The following is a 19,977-nucleotide window of genomic DNA, read 5'->3' as shown; positions in this document are numbered from 1 at the left end:
AATTAAGCTAATAGATTGCTTGTCTGTCTGCCACTAACTTTAGCAGGCTTGTAAATGTATGTTGCACATGGCTAGTCGAACGCAGAACTCTTCATTGAGACAATGCTGAAACATCAATCCACAGATGAGTCGGTGCCACATTTTCATTTGTGCCGAAGTCAAAATGAAGGAAAAGAAAGCTTGCAAATTCAGTAGGCTATGGTGTGAAATGGGCTTAGAAGTGTTGTCTTTATTCATGTTAATGCAGACTGTGGTGTGCTTATCAATGCTCAACCAAAAACGCATTTCTCCCCCACTTCTATCAATAAGTTATACAAAAGTATGACTGTGTGTGAAGTGTAAAATGCATTCTCTCATGACTAAATGTGTAATGTGATATATTTTAACATTACATTTTTTTTTTTACACACAACAAATTTGATTACTAAAATATTTAATCAGTCATCTTCTACTAATGAAGGGAATGATGACATAATCTTTGCAGGAGGAAGGGAATCTGATTTAATTGGTCCTCAACTCGTGGCTCAGTCATTTAATTCAGGGTAAGTGGAGTAAGCCTCCCCCGGAGCAGGTTAGTTCTGAAGGATTTGTTGCCATAGAAATGTACCTTGCTAAAAGGTGCACCCCTTTCTTTTTACCGGTTATACAGAGTTGAACTCAGTTGATCAAAGTTACCTCGCTAACTGCTCAAACTTGCTTCGGAGGATAGCCCTCTGGTACATAGACTGCTTACAAGGTAAGAAAACCAATGTGTAATTTTGTAAATTGGGTGAACTATCCCTTTATAACGATGGGGGTGGATTCTTTAAAAAAGAATCTAATCACCTAATAGCAGGAACAGCACCATATATTGGTCAGAACAGGATCAGGATGTAGGATGGGACATAAACCCAACAACTTCAATAACCAATTTCTCTGAACAGGGGAGACATTTTTTGGGGGGACCATTTCTTTGGATTTCTCATGTCTAACTCATTGTCAGAAAAAAGCGGGGTCCAAATCAGATGTTAGGTGCTATATTTAACAACGTTATATGAATCCTATAAATTAAAATTGACAATTTGGGTGCAATCAATTAGGTTAATTTAGCAGATATTCATTTATATTTCAACAAAGTAATGTTAAACTTATATTTTTCTGTCAACAGAAATAATTTCAGAACAATCTGAGATGGTGGGTGTCAAACCTCTTTCTTGTCTTATTTGAGGTGGAATGACTCACTTGGACATGGATGAAATGCATGCTACTCTGTGTTTGGTGACAGCTGTGCAAATTATTGCAATTTTCTGACCTGTGGCTGGATCAACAGACAAAAGATCACAAGACCTATGACCACACACTCAAGGAAAATATCCCTCCATTTAAGTCGTTCACGGCACAAGGGAAAGGTACAGTATACACTGAGTGTACAAAACATTAAGAACGCCTTCCTAATATTGAGTTGCACCCCCCCACCCCCTCCTTTTGAGCTCAGACCAGCCTTGATTTGTCAGGCCATGGACTCTACAAGGTGTCAAGCATTCCACAGGGATGCTGGCCCATGATGACTCCAATGCTTCCCACAGTTGTGTCAAGTTGGCTGGATGTCCTTTGGGTAGTAGACCATTCTTGATAGACACAGGAAACTGTTGAGCGTAAAAAACCCAGCAGGGTTGCAGTTATTGACACAAACCGGTGCACCTGGCACCTACTACCATACCCCATTCAAAGCCACTTAAATATTTTTGTCTTGGCCATTCACCCTCTGAATGGCACACATACAAAATCCATGTCTCAAGGCTTAAAAATCCTTCTTTGACCTGTCTCCTCACCTTCAGCCACACTGATTGAAGTGGATTTAACAAGTGACAATAAGGGATCATAGTTTTCACCTGGATTCACTTGGTCAGTCTGTCATGGAAAGAGCAGGTTTTCATAAAGTTATGAACCCAATTTGTAAGATACTTTGTGGTAGATCTAGATCCTGACCAATGGGAAGTCTTTTATTTCATGTATACCATCCTGTTTTTCAGAGGAGAGTTGTTGTCTAAGTTTACCTTTGGGTAAAGACTATGAGAGGAAGAAACAGAAGTTACATCAAGAGCTCCGTCTGGACTACAGACACTTCATGGCTCAGGTAATAATATTACCAATGCCAAAAGTTATGTAGTTGTTACTTAAAAATGTGTAACCTGTCAGCATACATACATGGGTCACAATATTTACTTGTGTACAATAAACAAGAGCACTGGAATGGTACGAGTGCAAGGAGTCAGTGCAGGTTTCTACCATATATATATATATTTAAACAATGATCTCTGCTTTGGGCTGATTTGGACAATTTGGCCCTTAATTATAGAAAAAAAATGTCAATGCTGCTGAACCAGGCCCACCCATTCCCCTTGGGTGGATGAGCTGCTAAATTAACCTAAGAAATGCTATGTGTAGCCTATTTTATATCAAGCTCTGTCAACTGAGGCCTCTTAGTTCATTCCAACTAGCCAAATCTATATATACACTGAGTATACAAAACAACAACCACTCTTTCAACGTGAGCAAGACAAAGGAGATTATTGTGGACTACAGGAAAAGGAAGGCCAAACACACCCCCATTCACATCGAGAGTTTCAAGTTCCTTGGTGTCCATATCACCAACAAACTATCATGGTCCAAACAAACCAAGACAGTCGTGAAGAGGGCACGACAACAGCTTTTCCCCCTCCGGAGACTAAAAAGCTTTGGCATGGGTCCACAGATCCTCAAAAAGTTCTACAGCTGCACCATCGAGAGCATCCTGATCAGTTGCATCACCACCTGGTATGGCAACTGCTCGGCATCCTGCTTGGTTAGACGTACAGAGGGTAGTGCATACGGCCCAATACATCACTGGCACCAAGCTTCCTGCCATCCAGGACCTGTATACTAGGCAGTCAGAGGAAGGTCCAGTCACCCAAGTCATAGACTGTTCTTTCTGCTACAGCACGGCAAGCGGTAGAGGAGCGCCAAGTCTAAGTCCAAAAGGCTCCTTAACAGCTTCTACCCCCAGGCCATAAGACTGCTGAACAATTAATCAAATGGCCACCCAGACTATTTGCATTGGCACCCCCCCTTTATTTTTATACTGCTGCTATTTGCTGTTAATTATCTATGCATAGTCACTTTACCCTTACTTACATGAACAAATTACCTCGACTAACCTGTTCCCCCGCACATTGACTCGGTACCGGTACCCCCTGTATATAGCCTCATTTTTGTAACTTATATATATTTTTTTACTTTATTTAGTAAATATTTTCTAAACTGCGTTGTTGGTTAAGGGCTTGTAAGTAAGCATTTCACGGTAAGGCCTGTTGTATTCAGTGCATGTGACAAATAACATTTGATTTGATTTCCATGACAGACTGGCCAGGTGAATCCATGTGAAAGCTATGATCCCTTATTGATGCCACTTGTTAAATCCATTTCAATCAGGGTATATGAATCAAATCAAATTTTATTTGTCAAATGCGCCAAATACAACAGGTGTTGACCTTACAGTGAAATGCTTACTTACAAGCCCTTAACCAACAATGCAGTTTTAAGAAAATACCTAAATATAAAAAAGTAAGAGATAAGAAAAACAAATAATTAAGGAGCAGAGCAGCAGTAAATAACAATAGCGGGGCTATATACAGGGGGTACCGGTTCAGAGTCAAAGTAATTGAGTTAATTATGTACATGATGCAGGTAGGGTTATTAAAGTGGCTATGCATAGATAATAACAGAGTAGCAGCAGTGTTGGGGGGGGGGGGTGCGCAAATAGTCTGGGTAGCCATTTGATTAGCTGTTCAGGAGTCTTATGGCTTGGGAGTAGAAGCTGTTTAGAAGCCTCTGGGACCTAGACTTGGCGCTCCGGTACCTCTTGCCGTGCGGTAGCAGAGAGAACAGTCTATGACTGGGGTGGCTGGAGTCTTTGGCAATTTTTAGGGCCTTCCTCTGACACCGCCTGGTATAGAGGTCCTGGATGGCAGGAAGCTTGGTCCCGGTGATGTACTGGGCCATACTCACTACCCTCTGTTGTGCCTTGCGGTCGGAGGCCGAGCAGTTGCCATAACAGGCAGTAATGCAACCCATCAGGATGCTCTCGATGGTGCAGCTATAAAACCTTTTGAGGATCTGAGGACCAATGCCTAATCTTTTTAGTCTCCTGAAGGGGAATAGGTTTTGTAGTACTGTCTTGATGTGCTTGGACCATGTTAGTTTGTTGTTGATGTGGACACCAAGGAACTTGAAGCTCTCAACCTGCTCCGCTACAGCCCCGTCGATGAGAATGGGGGCATGCTCGGTCCTCCTTTTCCTGTAGTCCACAATCATCCCCTTTGTCTTGATCACTTTGTGGGAGAGGTTGTTGTCCTTGCACCACACGGTCAAGTCTCTGACCCCCTCCCTATAGGCTGTCTCATTGTTGTCAGTGATCAGGCCTACCACTGTTGTGTCATCAACAAACTTAATGATGGTGTTGGAGTTGTGCTTGGCCATGCAGTCACGAGTGAACAGGGAGTTCATGAAGGGTTAAAGACAGGTTAAAGAAGGATTTTTAAGCCTTGAGACCATTGAGACATGGATTGTGTATGTGTGCCGTTCAGAGGGTGAATGGGCAAGACAAAAATATTGAAGTGCCTTTGAACTAGGTGCCTGCCAGGCCAGGTGCACTGGTTTGTGTCAAGAACTGCAACGCTGCTGGGTTTTTCACGCTCAACAGTTTCCCATGTGTTTCAAGAATGGTCCACTACCCATTGGACATCCAGCCAACTTGACACAACTGTGGGAAGCATTGGAGTCAACATGGGCCAGCATCCCTGTAGAACGCTTTCGAGACCTTGTAGAGTCCATGGGGAGAGGGGAGCTGCGCAACTCAATATAATGTTTGGTATTCTGAGTGTATATTATTTCAAAAGGGCTGGTAAAACAGGTCTCCGTAAATTAAGAGAATTTGCTCAACGCTTCTTCTGTAAAAAAAACATAAAAAAGGTGCTTGGAACCAAAAGTTGATCTTAAACTTGTCCTTTCCCTCTCATACATACAGGAGCAGATTGCCTTTCTCAGAGCTCCTCCAGACCTCCCTGATGTTCACTGCAGCCCCAGACCCCCGGTGCACCCTAAGAGGGTCCCCTCTAGGAGAGAGACAGCCATGCTGACCGAAGGCAAGAGGGGGCTGCACAGGGGAGGACACTTCCTGGTGGAGGGCAGTAGGATGGAGGGCCTGAGGCCTGAGGATGAGCTGCTCCTTCCTAGAGAGGCCAGGCTGGTGAGAGTAGACTATGACTCTGAGGAGGACCTCACAGAGGAAGATCTGGATCTTATAGAGAGGAGGAGGCTCAGACAGACTGGGTCTGAGAGAGCAGAAGAGAGGAGGCGGTTAAGAAGACACTACAAAACGGACTTCAGGTGTTTTTAAAACACTCCCTTTGTGATACAAAGCATGATGTTGCACTTACCTGTAATGGATTCAGATGTTAGCTATGTAATGGGTTAATTGTTTCTGCTGACATGGTCTTCGCTATATGCTTGACTCTAGTTCTATGTTTGAAAAAGTATTGTTAACCTTCCTCTTTTGCGCAGGGACATATCAAGGCTCAGGGACAGGAGAGTTGAGCTGCCTGACGACTACACAGAGACGAGTCATTATGCAGACAGGAAGGAGACTAACGGGTCTGTTGTTCCCGATGAGGATTACTTAGAGGCACGCTGGGGGACATCATCTCTAACCCCCAAAGCCAAGTACGTCAAACTATTCGTATTGAATAACTATACCTATAATTTCGATAACATACATTTCTAAATGATTGTGGTAACACCAATTTGGTACAAGTGAACACGATTGTATTGTCATGGCTCTCTTTTTGTTGTGGATTTTTAACGCAGTGCATTTTCTGTACGTAATGTACATTTCTGTGAACAACTGCCGAAATATTTAATCTAATCTGGATTAAAGTTTTAATTTTCCATTGTCAGGGACATTAGATGGAAAAGTACAAATGAAATGGGGCTGATGTCATCTGTTGTGCCTGGATCATGGCTTGTTCAAGCTTCTTGTGCCAGCTATTCGTAGAGATTTAGAATCCTCTCATACAATAAAATCATATGAAATCCCCAAACCAGCCTAAAATCAGACCAAAAAAACATACACTTACACTTTACAGATAGACAGTTATCGCTCAGTATTTTTCTATCTGTAAAGTGTAAGTGTACTGTGAGTGCTTATAGACGTCCTATCTGCCAGGCTGCAGGTACCAGCAGGGATGAGACCCAATGGAAGATCCAGATCCTCTACCAAGAAGGACGAGCCTGAATTTGCTACCGGACTAATGATTGGTAAGACCAATTCTGTTCAGATTTTTCTTAACTAAGGTTATAACTACATGAGTTTATTTGTTGATATTTCTCAAAAAATGTGTTGATATGGCATTTCTGACAGGGGCTGCAGATGCAGATGCTGCCTTGCAGAGAAGGAAGGAGAGGTACAGGCAGGAGCTGCAGGAGCAGATAGCTGAACAGCAGAGGAATAAGAAAAGGTGATTGTTCATGTTTGTTTGATCCTGCTGTATGTGAAGAAGAAAACCTTACATTATCCATCTTAGTGAGATGAGCTACAGGGTCTACATAGACTCATTTTAGCAGCATTGTAGTCTGAGGTAGATTTGTTTATAAGGCTGTGTTTACACAGCCAGCCAAATTCTGATCTTTTGCCACTAATTGGTCTTTTGACCAATTTGATCAGATCTTTTGCCTAATAATTGGACAAAAGATATGAATTACTGCTGCTTACTAGTGGGGAGAACCTCATGAACAGTCTGTTCTTTGTCTTATTAGAGAGAAGGATTTGGAGCTCAGAGTTGCTGTGACAGGGTTGACTGACCTGGAGAAACAGGCAGATTGGATCAAACCACTTGGAGCAGTGAATGGTGGCGACCATGCCAGAAAGAGAAAAGACAGCTTTTACCCACCAGGCCAAGCTGTGGACGTACCAGGTGATGAGTTAAATAGAAAACCCAGTGAGGAGAACCGAGAGAGGCTTCCCCCTGAGCAGCCCCGCATGGCCTTCCAGTCCCCCCTGCTGGAGTACAGCCACGCCCTGGGCCTCAGCAGTAGAGGCATCTCCCCTTACAGCCAGGCCATTCACAGGAGCATGGACACCCCCAGGTAGCGAAGAAGTAGTAATCCTCATCTGCGTCCTAAATGACACTCAGGGCTCTGGTAAAAAGTGGTGCACTATATAGGAAATGGGGTGCCATTTGGGATACACCCCTGATCTATTCAATCTGATACATTCACTAGATTGTTTGACACAATTAAACATTGCTGTATGATTTAGAATTTCTGTTTCAGGATTCCAGGTTTCTTTCCTCATCCACCATCCACATTGGCAGATGCACATAGAAGTCCCTATGACAAGGTCTACCTCTACCATGGCGCAAGGAATCCACTGGACCCTAACCTGGCCAACTGTAAGCACTACCAGTCTAAGTTAAATATTCAAGCTACATCAGTAGATTCAAATGGTTAAATACTAGTAAAAAAAATTGATTGATTGGAGTGAAAGCGTATGATCTAGCCTAATTTGTGTTTTGTGGTATTATATAATATGTATTGGGTTACATATTTCATGTGTGTTAGCTAGGAAATTAGCCCATGTCATGTTGCTATACACTTAGAAAGAGGTGTACGTTGGTTTGACTGAAAGTATGTTCATTAGTGTTTGGTGGTTCTATGTTAGATGGTCAGATCCCGCTGACAGGAGGGGGGCAGCCTGTGTCCTACCTGAGCCTTCCTCCTGCAGGGCCTCACCCCAGCCAGACACAGCACAGCCCTCCCAGTCAGCACAGAGGGAGCAGCCATCCAGAGCCCCCTCCACAGTAAGTACCCTACTAGTCATCTTATCCTGTCGCTACCCTTCAAAATCCACTCTTCAGTAAGTAAGCCTTGTCTGAGTCAGAGGCTCTTGCCCTATGGGCCAATCTCCTGTTTCTGTAGGATGAGGCAGCTTGATGTACAATTACCCCCTGGACAGGATGCTAGTCTCTTCAGGCTACCCTATTTGTGCCCTGTGTTGGACTTCTGAGAAGGTCATGCTCACTGGCCGTCTGGACAGACAGGACTGTTGTTCCCTCCCTGCTGAGTGACGACTGCAGCCTGCACTGGTCTGCTCTGGACAGCTCTGAGCTCTCCCTCCTCCCTTACATCTGCCATCTTTCTTTCTCCCTCCCAATAACTGTCCTCTCTCTCTCTCTCTCTCCCTTCTCCTCTGGCAATCTGAACATCTTTCTCAGTGATAGATTGAAATGTATCAATGCGGGAAATGTGACAAACCACATCAATTGTGTACCTCCCATTTGCCATACCTTTTTGCATGGTATTGATCATTTCAAGTTGTTACATAGATGTATTTCATAGTAGTGAACACAAAGGAATACATGAGTAAATATTTAATCTCTTTCAGCAGACCTGCCAGTGACGCTGCTTTCTTGGGTTCAGGGATTGGAGGATTTCCCGCCGAGCAGATCAAGCCATCTAAACAGTGTGTGTTAAGTTACAAGGAGGCACTGAGACAACAGGTACATTTTGAATGTGATTGTGGAAGGCAGCAGTGTCTTTCTCCTCAATGCGTGCATGCATTTCGTCACAGTGTGTTATTTCGGCAGGGAGACACCAGGAAAGGGAGGAGTCAGCTTTTTTGCCAGGTAACATAGGTCATGCCATAATAATTCAAGCACATGCGTAAATGAGGGATACAAAGCATGTTTAAAGCAGGTGCTTCTACACAGGTGTGGTTCCGGGGTAATTAAGCATTTAACATTCCATCATGCTTAGAAATGCTGGTCAGGCCATTATTTTGGCTAACATGGCTCTGACCCCATAAGATTACAATGCCCCCATCCACAGGGTCACTGAATGGTTTGATGAGCATAAAAATGATATAAACCATATGCCATGGCCATCTGTCACCAGATCTCAACCCAATTGAACACTTATAGGAGATTCTGGATCGGCGCCTGAACAGGGTTTTCCACCAGCATCAACAAAACACCAACTTACGGAATTTCTCATGGAAGAATAGTGTCACATCCCTCCAACAGAGTTCCAGACACTAGTAGAATCTATGCCAAGGTGCATTGAAGCTGTTCCGGGTCGTGGTGGGATCAACGCCCTATTAAGACACTTTATGTTGGTGTATTTATTTTGGCAGTTACATGTGTTATGTGTAGTAGAATCAGATTGTTTTGTTTTTCTGAACCCATTCCCTCAGACATTCTCACAGCAATATACCAATAGGTATGCCTATCAATATACCATTGCACAATTCTCTATTGTCCTCTTTGCTTGACCAGTGAAGACAAAAGCACATCTGGGTTGTACAGAATGGAATAACTTTTTTTCCTGTGAGGGAACTTCATTTTTGGATAATTGGTATTCTAATGAAAGTGTTCCATCCAAACCTGACTGCAGATCCAGGATAGACAGGAGCGGCGGAGGCTGGACAGGGAGGAGAGGGATCGCTATGAGGCCAAGCTGGAGGCAGACATGAAGAACCACGACCCCTGGGGGAGAGGGGGAGGAGGAGCACCCCTCAGAGACAGCAGGGGCAACCTCATCAGTACGTTCCCTCTGCGACTTCCCTCCCTCCACACTATGGTCCACATATTCTCTGTGTTTTCTCACCTTTCAGTAGACATACGTTTGGAGACTGAGCGCAGAGGGAAGAATGTGTAATATTTAAAACCTTTGTAAAGATTACTAATCGTGTGAATTGTCACCAGCCGATCTGCACCAGATGCACAAGCATAATGAGGAGGCCTACATCAACCCTGAGACATGGCAGAAGATGGCGACAGCCACCGTGACAGTACTCCGAGAGGAGGACACTCGACCTCCCTCCACCCACAGAGTCTCAGGTAGTTACAGGGGCTTTCACATTGATGTGATTCTCTATAAGGCATATGCAACAGGACCGAGAGGAAGGGTGCATCCCAAATGTCATTCTATTCCGTACATAGTTCACTACTTCTGACCAGAGCCCTATTGGCCGTTTAGGACACAACCCAAAGTGGTAGTGGCACCCTGCCAACCTGTCCAGCTCGCTGTGTCAGGCTCAGCTAACATGTTATTTTGTCCTGTGGGTTTCTGTCAACAGGTTTTGTTCAGGCTCCTTTGTTTGCCAGAGGCAGTGTTTTTGGTAACCGGCCCACACCACAGCAAGTCCACGAACAGGACAAGCACAAGGCTTACCTCAAACAACAGGTACTGGATGTCCCGCCTCGGCACTGTGTGGCTAAAATAGTCTTTTCACATCATCAGCTGAAATTCACAAAGTCATGTAAAAAAGCTTATTGCAGAGCTTAAATAACAATGTTGTACTGATGCGCATTGAGGGTTTGGTTTACCTTAGTCAGCTAAGATATGTGATTGGATACATGTACACACTCAGTGATTACCCTGATTGTCTGTCCTGCTGCCTAGATTGAAGAGAAGCGTAAGAAGGAGGCAGAGGAGAGAGAGAGCCAGAGGCTGGAGGAGGAGAAGGAGGAGAAGAGGCTGGCTGAGCAGAGGGAACGCATCCAGAGAGAGTATGAAGAAGAACAGGACAGGAAGAAACGCAAGGAGATGGAGGTCAGTATTAACTGGACCAGGGCTTGGATTCACTAAGGGAGCTTTAGCATTAGGTTACACTGCAATACTCTAGCTACTAATATGAGTAACATGTCAATCAGCTGAATGCTATCGTATGACATGAGTCATTCAGTTCAGTAAATCGTTATTGTAACACACACACATTTCAGAGGACTGAACAAGGTTTTTCTCCCTCCAGCAAAAAGCCAAGAATGAGCAGCTGATCCGTCTGGCTGAGGAGCGAAAGAAAGAGGTGGAGAGGAAGAAGAAAGAGGCAGAGGAGAAGGAGAACTCTGCCCTGAGGAAGCAGTATGAGAAGGAGAGACAGGCACGTCTAGAGGAGGTGAGCTGACTGGAAAACGCTCAGTTTGACCCTCTGAACATCGAGGGGCGGTTTACTGTATACATTAAGCCTATTCCTCGACTAGAAATCATGCTCAATGGAGAATCTCCATTTAAAGCACTCCACTTAATCTGTGTCCGGGAAACTGAGTTGAGTGACGACATTATGGTTGTCTGTCTAAAAGGTACCAAGGGAGCCGTCTCCCCCCATCCCCACCCTCCAGAAGAGGTATCAGGCTCCCCAGTACACCCCCAGACCTCCGTCCATGGACAGCCGTCGCTCTACTGCTGTCTCCCTGTCTGTGAGTGACTTCCAGAGCCCACAGCATGTCCTCTTCCACACTATGAGGAGATATTAGTGGAGAATGACTGGGTCTGGTCTTCCTTCCTCTCTTCCCCCTGTAGGAGCGTTCTCTATCAGGGCTCCAGTCCCCTCCAGTCCCAGCCCGCTGGAACCAGCTGAGAGCTGCCGGTAACACTGACTCCCACAATAATACAATACATAGTTGTTAAAAAAAAACGGTTTTCTCTCAACTTCTGAGATACTGATGTCTGTCTGTGCGTGCCAGAAGACCAGCGGGGTGTGATCAGTGAACTGTCGGTGCTGCGCAGACAGCTGCGTAGCGAGCAGAAACGTCTGGAGGTCCAGCTGCTGCAGTCAGAGTGGGAGGAGCTGGACTCACCTATGAGTGACAGGTAAGGCTGGTGAGGTGATGCCCTCCACTGTTGGTCTCATGGCTTCAGCAAGCCAAGGGTCCAGGCTGTGTGTTAGGACACTACAACTATCTATAGGCTGTGTCTCCAGGCTGACCGATACTGTGTCCAGGCTCAGGGACAGGGAGCGGCCCCAGGTGGATGTGTTTGACATGGCCAGACTGCAGCTGCAGGCCCCTGTCAGGAGACCCTCCTCCAGGAACACAGAGCCCAACTACCTGCATAGGATCCATGACTCGCTACAGCTCCGATACAGAGGTGAAGGAATACAGCGATTGTTTGATGAATACTGGGCCGGTCCCAAATGGCACCCTATTCCCTATGTAGGGTCTCGTCAGAAGTGCACTAGATAGGGAATAGGGTGCCATTGGCTCAGGGCACTGATTGTTATACTTGAAGTCTAACAGCACAGTGTTCATCAAACAAATGCAGCAACTGGGGTTGTGTAGATCCCCTGTCACACTTTACTTTTTTAGTGCTCTAATCTTTACCAGGGTGATCAGTGTTGTCATTCAGTATTGAATGGAGAAGTCATTGTTTGTGCTGCAGATGTTGATTCCAGAGAGGAGGAAGGTCATGGTTACTGTGAGCCCCCTAGGGACAGAGCTGGACAGAGGGTGGACATCCAGAGACGGGCTGATTACAGGGTGCAGCAGCGCAGGATCAACAGCCTGAGAGAACCTGTTGACGGTCAGCAGCATTATCACCAAACACACACACACACACTGTCTGCAGACTCAATATCAACCTCTACTCACTGTCTACAGACTCAATATCAACCTCTACTCACTGTCTACAGACTCAATATCAACCTCTACACACTGTCTACAGACTCAATATCAACCTCTACTCACTGTCTACAGACTTAATATCAACCTCTACTCACTGTCTACAGACTCAATATCAACCTCTACTCACTGTCTAGACTCAATATCAACCTCTACTCACTGTCTACAGACTTAATATCAACCTCTACTCACTGTCTACAGACTCAATATCAACCTCTACTCACTGTCTGCAAACTCAATATCAACCTCTACTCACTGTCTACAGACTCATTATTAAATAATCATTGATCACCTACCCGTTGACCGCTCTATCAATAACTAACTTATCAGACGTTGTAAGGGGCTTGAAAATTATTTGTCTTCGCATTTTACAGATTGTTTTGACCTGTCACCACCCCAGCAACAAAACCATTATTTGGTGAGTTTATACTGACCAGTTCATTTAGCTATTGCACTGAACCACGTACAGTGGTTTATTTGCTGTACAGTACAGCTTGTCTGTGTGTGTGTGTCACTAAGCCTGTACACTCTGTTCTCCCCAGAGGAATGCAGTGGGGGATCATATGAAAGGTTCCTTGTTGGAGTCTGACAGTGCCTTCATTGGTAGGCCCCTTGTGGTTCACTACTATCCCTGTGTAGTAAGGGAAGGCGTGCATTGGGAATAACACATGGGGTGCATCCCAAATGGTACTCTATTTCCCAAATAGTGCACTACTTTTGACCGGCGGCCTATGGGCTCTGGTCAAAAGTAGTGCACTATATAGGGAATACGGTACCATTTCGGACACACCCCAGGTTTTGTAAGGGAAAGAGTGTCTTGAGAATCACACCACTAACTAGAGTACCAGTCAAAAGTTTGGACACCTACTCATTCAAGGGTTTTACTATTCTCTACATTGGAGAATATTGGCAAAGACATCAAAACTATGAAATAACACATGGAATAACCAAAAAAAAACGAAATATATTTTAGGTTCTTCTGAGTAGCCACCCTTTGCCTTGATGACAGCTTTGCACACTCTTGGCATTCTCTAAACCAGCTTCATGAGGAATGTTTTTCCAGCAGTCTTGAAGGAGTTCCCACATATGCTGAGCACTTGGTGGCTGCTTTTCCTTCACTCTGTGGTCCAACTCATCCCAAACCCTCTCAATTGGGTTGAGGTCGGGTCATCTGATACAGCACTCATCACTCTCCTTGATTAAATAGCCCTTGCACAGCCTGGAGATGTGTTTTGGGTCATTGTCCTGTTGAAGAAAAACAAATTATAGTCCCACTAAGCGCAAACTAGATGGGATGGTGTATCGCTACAGAATGCTGTGGTAGCCATGCTGGTTAAGTGTGCCTTGAATTCTAAATAAATCAGTGTCACTACCTCCTCCATGCTTCACGGTGGGAACCACACATGCGGAGATCTGTTCACCTACTCTGCATCTCACAAAGACATGGTAGTTGGAACCAAAATTCTCCAATTTGGACTCATCAGAAAAATTGAAAGATTTCCACCGGTCTAATGTCCATTGCTCGTGTTTCTTGGCCCAAGAAAGTCTCTTCTTCTTTTTGGTGTCCTTTAGTAGTGGTTTCTTTGCAGCAATTCGACCATGAAGGCCTGAGTCACGCAGTCTCCTCTGAACAGTTGATGTTGAGATGTGTCTGTTACTCTGAAGCATTTATTTGTGCTGCAATTTCTGAGGCTGGTAACTAATGAACTTATCCTCTGCAGCAGAGGTAACTCTTGAGTCTTCCTTTCCTGTGGCGGTCCTCATGCGACCAAGTTTCATCCTAGCACTTGATGGTTTTTGTGACTGCACATTTTTCCGAATTGACTGACCTTCATGTCTTAAAGTAATGATGGACTGTCATTTCTCTTTGCTTATTTGAGCTGTTCTTGCCATAATATGGACTTGGTCCCCTACCTTGTCACAACACAACTGATTTTAAGAAGGAAAGAAATTCCACAAGTTAACTTTGAACAAGGCACACCTGTTAATTGTAATGCATTCCAGGTGACTACCTCATGATGCTGGTTGAGAGAATGCCAGAGTGTGCAAAGCTGTCACTTTTATTTTTATTTAACCAGGCAAGTTAGTTAAGAACAAATTCTTATTTACAATGACGGCCTACCAAAAGGCAAAAGGCCTCCTGCAGGGACAGGGGCCTGGGATTTAAAAAAAAGAAGAGATAAATATAGGACAAAACACACATCACAACAACACTACATAGAGAGACCTAAGACAACAACACAACATGGTACAAACATTGGGCACAGTCAACAGCACAAAGGTCAAGAAGGTAGGGGACAACAATGCATCACACAAAGCAGCCACAACTGTCAGTAAGAGTGTCCATGATTAGGGTTAGAGTCTTTGAATGATGAGATTGAGATAAAACTGTCCAGTTTGAGTGTTTGTTGCAGCTTGTTCCAGTCGCTAGCTGCAGCAAACTTAAAAGAGGAGCGACCCAGGGATGTGTGTGCTTTGGGGACCTTTAACAGAATGTGACTGGCAGAATGGGTGGAGGGTGAGGGCTGCAGTAGATATCTCAGATAGTGGGGAGTGAGGCCTAAGAGGGTTTTATAAATAAGCATCAACCATTGGGTCTTGCGCCGGGTACACAGAGATGACCAGTTTACAGAGGAGTATAGAGTGCAGTGATGTGTCCTATAAGGAGCATTGGTGGCAAATCTGATGGCCGAATGGTAAAGAACATCTAGCCGCTCGAGAGCACCCTTACCTGCCGATCTATAAATTATGTCTCCGTAATCTAGCATGGGTAGGATGATCATCTGAATCAGGGTTAGTTTGGTAGCTGGGGTGAAAGAGGAGCGATTACGATAGAGGAAACCAAGTCTAGATTTAACTTTAGTCTGCAGCTTTGATATGTGCTGAGAGAAGGACAGTGTACCGTCTAGCCATACTCCCAAGTACTTGTATGAGGTGACTACCTCAAGCTCTAAACTCTCAGTGGTAGTAATCACACCTGTGGGGAGGGGGGCATTCTTCTTACCAAACCACATGACCTTTGTTTTGGAGGTGTTCAGAAAGCTTGTTGGACACACAGAAAGCTTTGTTGGAGAGCATTTAACACAAAATCTGGGGAGAGGCCAGCTGAGTATAAGACTATCATCTGCATATAAATGGATGAGAGCTTCCTACTGCCTGAGCTATGTTGTTGATGTAAATTGAGAAGAGCGTGGGGCCTAGGATTGAGCCTTAGGGTACTCCCTTGGTGACAGGCAGTGGCTGAGACAGCAGATTTTCTGACTTTATTCACTGCACTCTTTGAGAGAGGTAGTTAGCAAACCAGGCCAAAGACCCCTCAGACACCAATACTCCTTAGCCGGCCCACAAGAATGGAATGGTCTACTGTATCAAAAGCTTTGGCTAAGTCAATAAAAATAGCAGCACAATATTGCTTAGAATCAAGGGTAATGGTGACATCATTGAGGATCTTTAAGGTTGCAGTGACACATCCATAACCTGAGCGGAAACCAGATTGCATACCCGAGAGAATACTATAGACATCAAGAAAGCCAGTCAGATGATTATTGACAAGTTTTTCCAACACTTTTGATAAACAGGGCAAAATAGAGATAGGCCTATAACAGTTAGGATCAGCTTGATCTCCCCCTTTAAATAAAGGATGAACTGTGGCTGCCTTCCAAGCAATAGGAACCTCCCCAGAAAGGAGAGACAGGGGCAGCAACCTTAAAGAAGAGAGGGTGTTTTTTGGGGGGGTCAAGTTTAAGGAGCTCCTTTAGCACCTCGGACTCAGTGACTGCCTGCATGGGGAAACTTTGTAGCGGGGCAGGGGAAAAAGAGGGAGAAGCATCGGGGATAGTCACATTAGAAGGGGTGGGAGATGAGGAAATGTTGGACGGGCAAGGAGGCATGGCTGAGTCAAATAGGAATCCTGACTTAATGAGTGATTAAAGAGCTCAGCCATGTGCTTCTTGTCAGTAACAACATTAAGGGACATGGGCAGCTGTGAGGAGGAGGGTTTATTCTCCAGATCTTTAACCGTTTTCCAGAACTTCTTGGGGTTAGACCCACAGAGAGAACTGATCCTTAAAGTAACTCACTTTGGCCTTCCGGATAGCCTGAGTACACTTATTTCTTTGCCTGAACGATAGCCAGTCAGCTTGAGTGTGCCGAGCCTTTCGCTAAATGCAATTCTTGAGGTGGAGTAACTCTGCAAGATCACGGTCAAACCAGGGGCTGAACCTGTTAATTCTCATTTTCTTTATGGGGGTGTGTTTGTTAACAATACCACTGAAAATATATTTTTTAAAAGGTCCAAGCGTCTTTGACAGAGGGGGATCAAGCTAATTCTATACCATTTTACAGAGGCCAGTTCATGAAGGAAGGCTTGCTCATTAAAGTTTTTTAGCAAGTGTCTGACAAATCAGGACAGGTCGTTTCACTGAGCAGCCATTACGAACACAGGCTGTAAAACAGTGATCACTAAGGTCATTACAGAAAACACCAGACTGATACCTATCAGGATTATTTGTGAGGATAACATAGAGGAGAGTAGCCTTTTCTGTGTGTTTGGAGTCTTACTTTGTGGGATTGGTGATAATCTGAGGAAGATTTAGGGAGTCCCATTGCTTTAGGACTTGGTCAGGTGGTTTAAGCATGTCCCAGTTTAGGTCACCTAGCAGGACAAATTCAGACTTGGTATAAGGGGCCAGGAGAGAGCTTAGGGCAGGTAGGGTACAGGCCAGTGCTGATAGAGGACGATAGCACCCAGCAACAAAGAGCTATTTGAAAGATTAATGCTTTTAACCAGCAAATCAAATTGTTTGGGGACAGACTTGGTGGAGACAACTGAGCATTGAAGGTGATCCTTGGTAAAGAGTGCCACTCCCCCACCTTTGGAAGATCTGTCTTGCTGAAAAAGGTTATAACCAGAAAGGTTAACATCAGTATTCAAAACACTCTTTCTTAACCACATCTCAGTAATGACCAACACATCTGGATTGGAGCTGTGAACCCACACTTTCAATTGATTCGTTTTAGGTAATAAGCTTCTAGTGTTGACGTGCAGAAAACCCAGGCTTTTACGAGAGCAGAAATCAGTGAAGCAGATATCAGAGCACAAGTCAGAATTGGGGCTAGCAACTGCAGATGGGCCAGGGTGTACATGCACATTTCCAGATATCATCAACAGTAATACAATCAAGACACGGCATAGTACAGGGAGAGCTCTGCAGTGCTGACTTGACATCTGAATGTGCAAAGGGTTGTTACTTTGCATCAATGCAAAGGGTAGTTACTTTAAAGAATCTCAAATAAACAAATACAAATATTTTATAACACTTTTTGGGTTACTACATGATTCCATGTGTGTTATTTCATAGTTTTGATGTCTTCAATATTATTCTACAATGTAAAAATGTAAGAAAAACCCTGGAATGAGTAGGTGTGTCCAAACTTTTGACTGGTACTGTATACTTAATCAGTGATTTGTCTCCAGATCCCATGGGTGAAGCCTTTCCAGTGCCCCCCACACCTGAGCCCCAGCTCTCAGCCAGGGAGAGGAGGAGGCTGGCCAAGAGGGCAGACCTGCACAATGTAAGTCCTCTGACAGTCTCAAATAGTTCAGTTCAGACTCTATCTGGGACCATATTCTCCTAGTGTCTCAGTGGGGGGTGGGGCTGATCTCAGATCCATGCAAACTTATCATTATCTAAAAGGCAAAACTGATCCTAATTCAGCACTGAGACGCTTGACACAAACAGCCCCTGATCCCTACATTGTGAATATGGCCTCACTTCTTAAATGAAGAGGCCAGTGGCAGCTCTCCATTGAAAATGCTATATTCCTCTACCGTCATTATATCTTGTGCTCTGGCTTGTTTAGGAGCGGGTGTGCTCCAGAGAGCCTGTGGGCCAGCCAGAGACCTACTCCCACCAGTCAGAGGCCAGTCTCAACACTGAGCAGCATGGCAGACGGCATAACCACCACAGGACCAAGAGGCTGCCGGCTATGAGCCACTACGGCCTCGGAACAGGTGGGTGAAGACGGCAATGATTATAGAGATAAAACCGTAGAGGCTGTCATAGTGTGCCAGAATAGGACAATCTATATCTACCTGGAAGATCTCTCTATGAATGAGTATTAAGAAGATGGGTTGTAGGTATCTCTTCACGGTTGCTCTCTTGTCCAGCAGACCTGTCTAGCGATGAAGATGCGTCTCCGCAGGTTTCCCCTCGTGCCCCAGAACCCCGGGGCTCAGTGGATATGGTTGCCATGGAGCCATGGATCAGACCAGGCACCTCAGAGACTCTGAAGCGCTTAATGACCGGTCAGACCCCCCGAAGGGAGAGGCTGACCAGCAGAGAGTCTGCCATCCAGGACTAGGAAAGCCCCTCGACCCATCATAGCTAACCTTACACCCTCCCTCAGGTTGTACTATTGATATTACAGCTTTGTTAGACCTGACAGTTTTTCTGCGCAAAAATAATAACACAAGCATTGTGGAGACAAACATTTTTGTGCAGACAAACTCAGTTGTATCACAACTGTTGTCAAACGCTTTGTACATCAGCTGTACAACCGAGTGTTTAGGGAGCCTACATTTGTACACATCCATCACTTGGCTTGATGCATCTACATCCGTGGATGAAGACACAGTATCTCCTCAACACAGAAGGATCATCTGCTTTAGCTTCTAGATTGATGTTGACTAACTTAGCCCTTTGCTTTTGTATCATGGTCTACCTCTGAAAATGCCTCGTTAATTTGCAATGCAGAATTAAGCTTCTTGTGAAAAAATGCATAGATTGTACTTTCATGAAAAATATGTAGATTGTCTGAGAATGGTAGGCAACTCCATTCCTATAAGGACAGTGTGTGCAGGCATTTGCTCCAGTCAAGCACTATTGAAGTTGATTAGTTAAGCCTGCCCGTTGCCATCCTCTGAAAGGCGTATTAGAAAGTGATCTAGGGTTGCCTTAGCCTGATGTCCTGAACTGTTCCAAAGACTAATATTTATTCATGTTTTAAATGTATTGTATAAAAATGGCACTACCTTTCATGTAAATTGTGTTAATGGCATGTTTTAAAATATTTGAAAATGTGACCTCATTTTCAACCTAATTAAATTATTTTAGATAAAGTTTTGTTAGCGGTTTAATTTGCATTCTGGAGCATGCACCAAAGTCATAAGTAACTTAAATATTCAGTGAAAAAAAGTCAAATAATCCTACAGGAAAATAGGGTCTCTTACAACAGCATAGTGATGTACCTGAAAATCTGTCAACAAAGTTACTTCTATTGCATATCAATGCAGAGTTAAACCTTTGTACACTTGATTACCACCTGGAACATTCTCATTAGTCAGAGTTGATCTAACAAAAATTAATGTATAGCTCGTTCCCCGATGTAACTGACACTCAGACACTTTAACCCAAACATTATCCTCAAATTTGCATCTTGATTTCACAGGTGGCTAAGTGGAGAATGGCTCATAAAATTCACCGGAACTTCTGTAAACCATGTGTTT

The 19,977-nt window shown here is 44.4% G+C and overlaps 1 protein-coding gene across 1 annotated transcript; it reads left to right on the top strand.

Annotated features, from left to right (window-relative positions):
* Window positions 1-631: 631 nt before the first annotated feature.
* Window positions 632-19,590, top strand: LOC106569036 (centrosome and spindle pole-associated protein 1). The gene is made up of 27 exons (XM_045694078.1): window positions 632-736; window positions 1,148-1,173; window positions 1,310-1,388; window positions 2,013-2,116; window positions 5,045-5,406; window positions 5,581-5,739; window positions 6,242-6,333; window positions 6,437-6,533; window positions 6,832-7,161; window positions 7,348-7,466; window positions 7,736-7,874; window positions 8,459-8,573; window positions 9,466-9,613; window positions 9,777-9,911; window positions 10,151-10,257; window positions 10,477-10,626; window positions 10,826-10,969; window positions 11,154-11,270; window positions 11,374-11,440; window positions 11,538-11,664; window positions 11,774-11,940; window positions 12,232-12,372; window positions 12,845-12,888; window positions 13,013-13,073; window positions 17,947-18,044; window positions 18,333-18,483; window positions 18,640-19,590. Exons 2-27 carry the CDS (start codon window positions 1,171-1,173, stop codon window positions 18,831-18,833), a joined length of 3,450 nt encoding a protein of 1,149 aa, XP_045550034.1. The 5' UTR covers window positions 632-736; window positions 1,148-1,170; the 3' UTR covers window positions 18,834-19,590.
* The last annotated feature ends 387 nt before the right edge of the window (window positions 19,591-19,977 follow it).

Source organism: Salmo salar, chromosome ssa14, assembly GCF_905237065.1.
Source record: "Salmo salar chromosome ssa14, Ssal_v3.1, whole genome shotgun sequence".
Taxonomy (NCBI): Eukaryota; Metazoa; Chordata; class Actinopteri; order Salmoniformes; family Salmonidae; genus Salmo; species Salmo salar.
The sequence above is the reverse complement of the archived record's forward strand: the minus strand, read 5'-3'. Positions and strand labels throughout refer to the sequence as shown.

What these genes read in the sequence shown, in the direction of transcription:
- LOC106569036 (XM_045694078.1), top strand. An exon ending in GACTCACCTATGAGTGACAG is followed by an intron (nt 11,665 to 11,773) that starts GTAAGGCTGGTG and finishes CTGTGTCTCCAG; the next exon opens with GCTGACCGATACTGTGTCCA. An exon ending in GCTACAGCTCCGATACAGAG is followed by an intron (nt 11,941 to 12,231) that starts GTGAAGGAATAC and finishes TTTGTGCTGCAG; the next exon opens with ATGTTGATTCCAGAGAGGAG.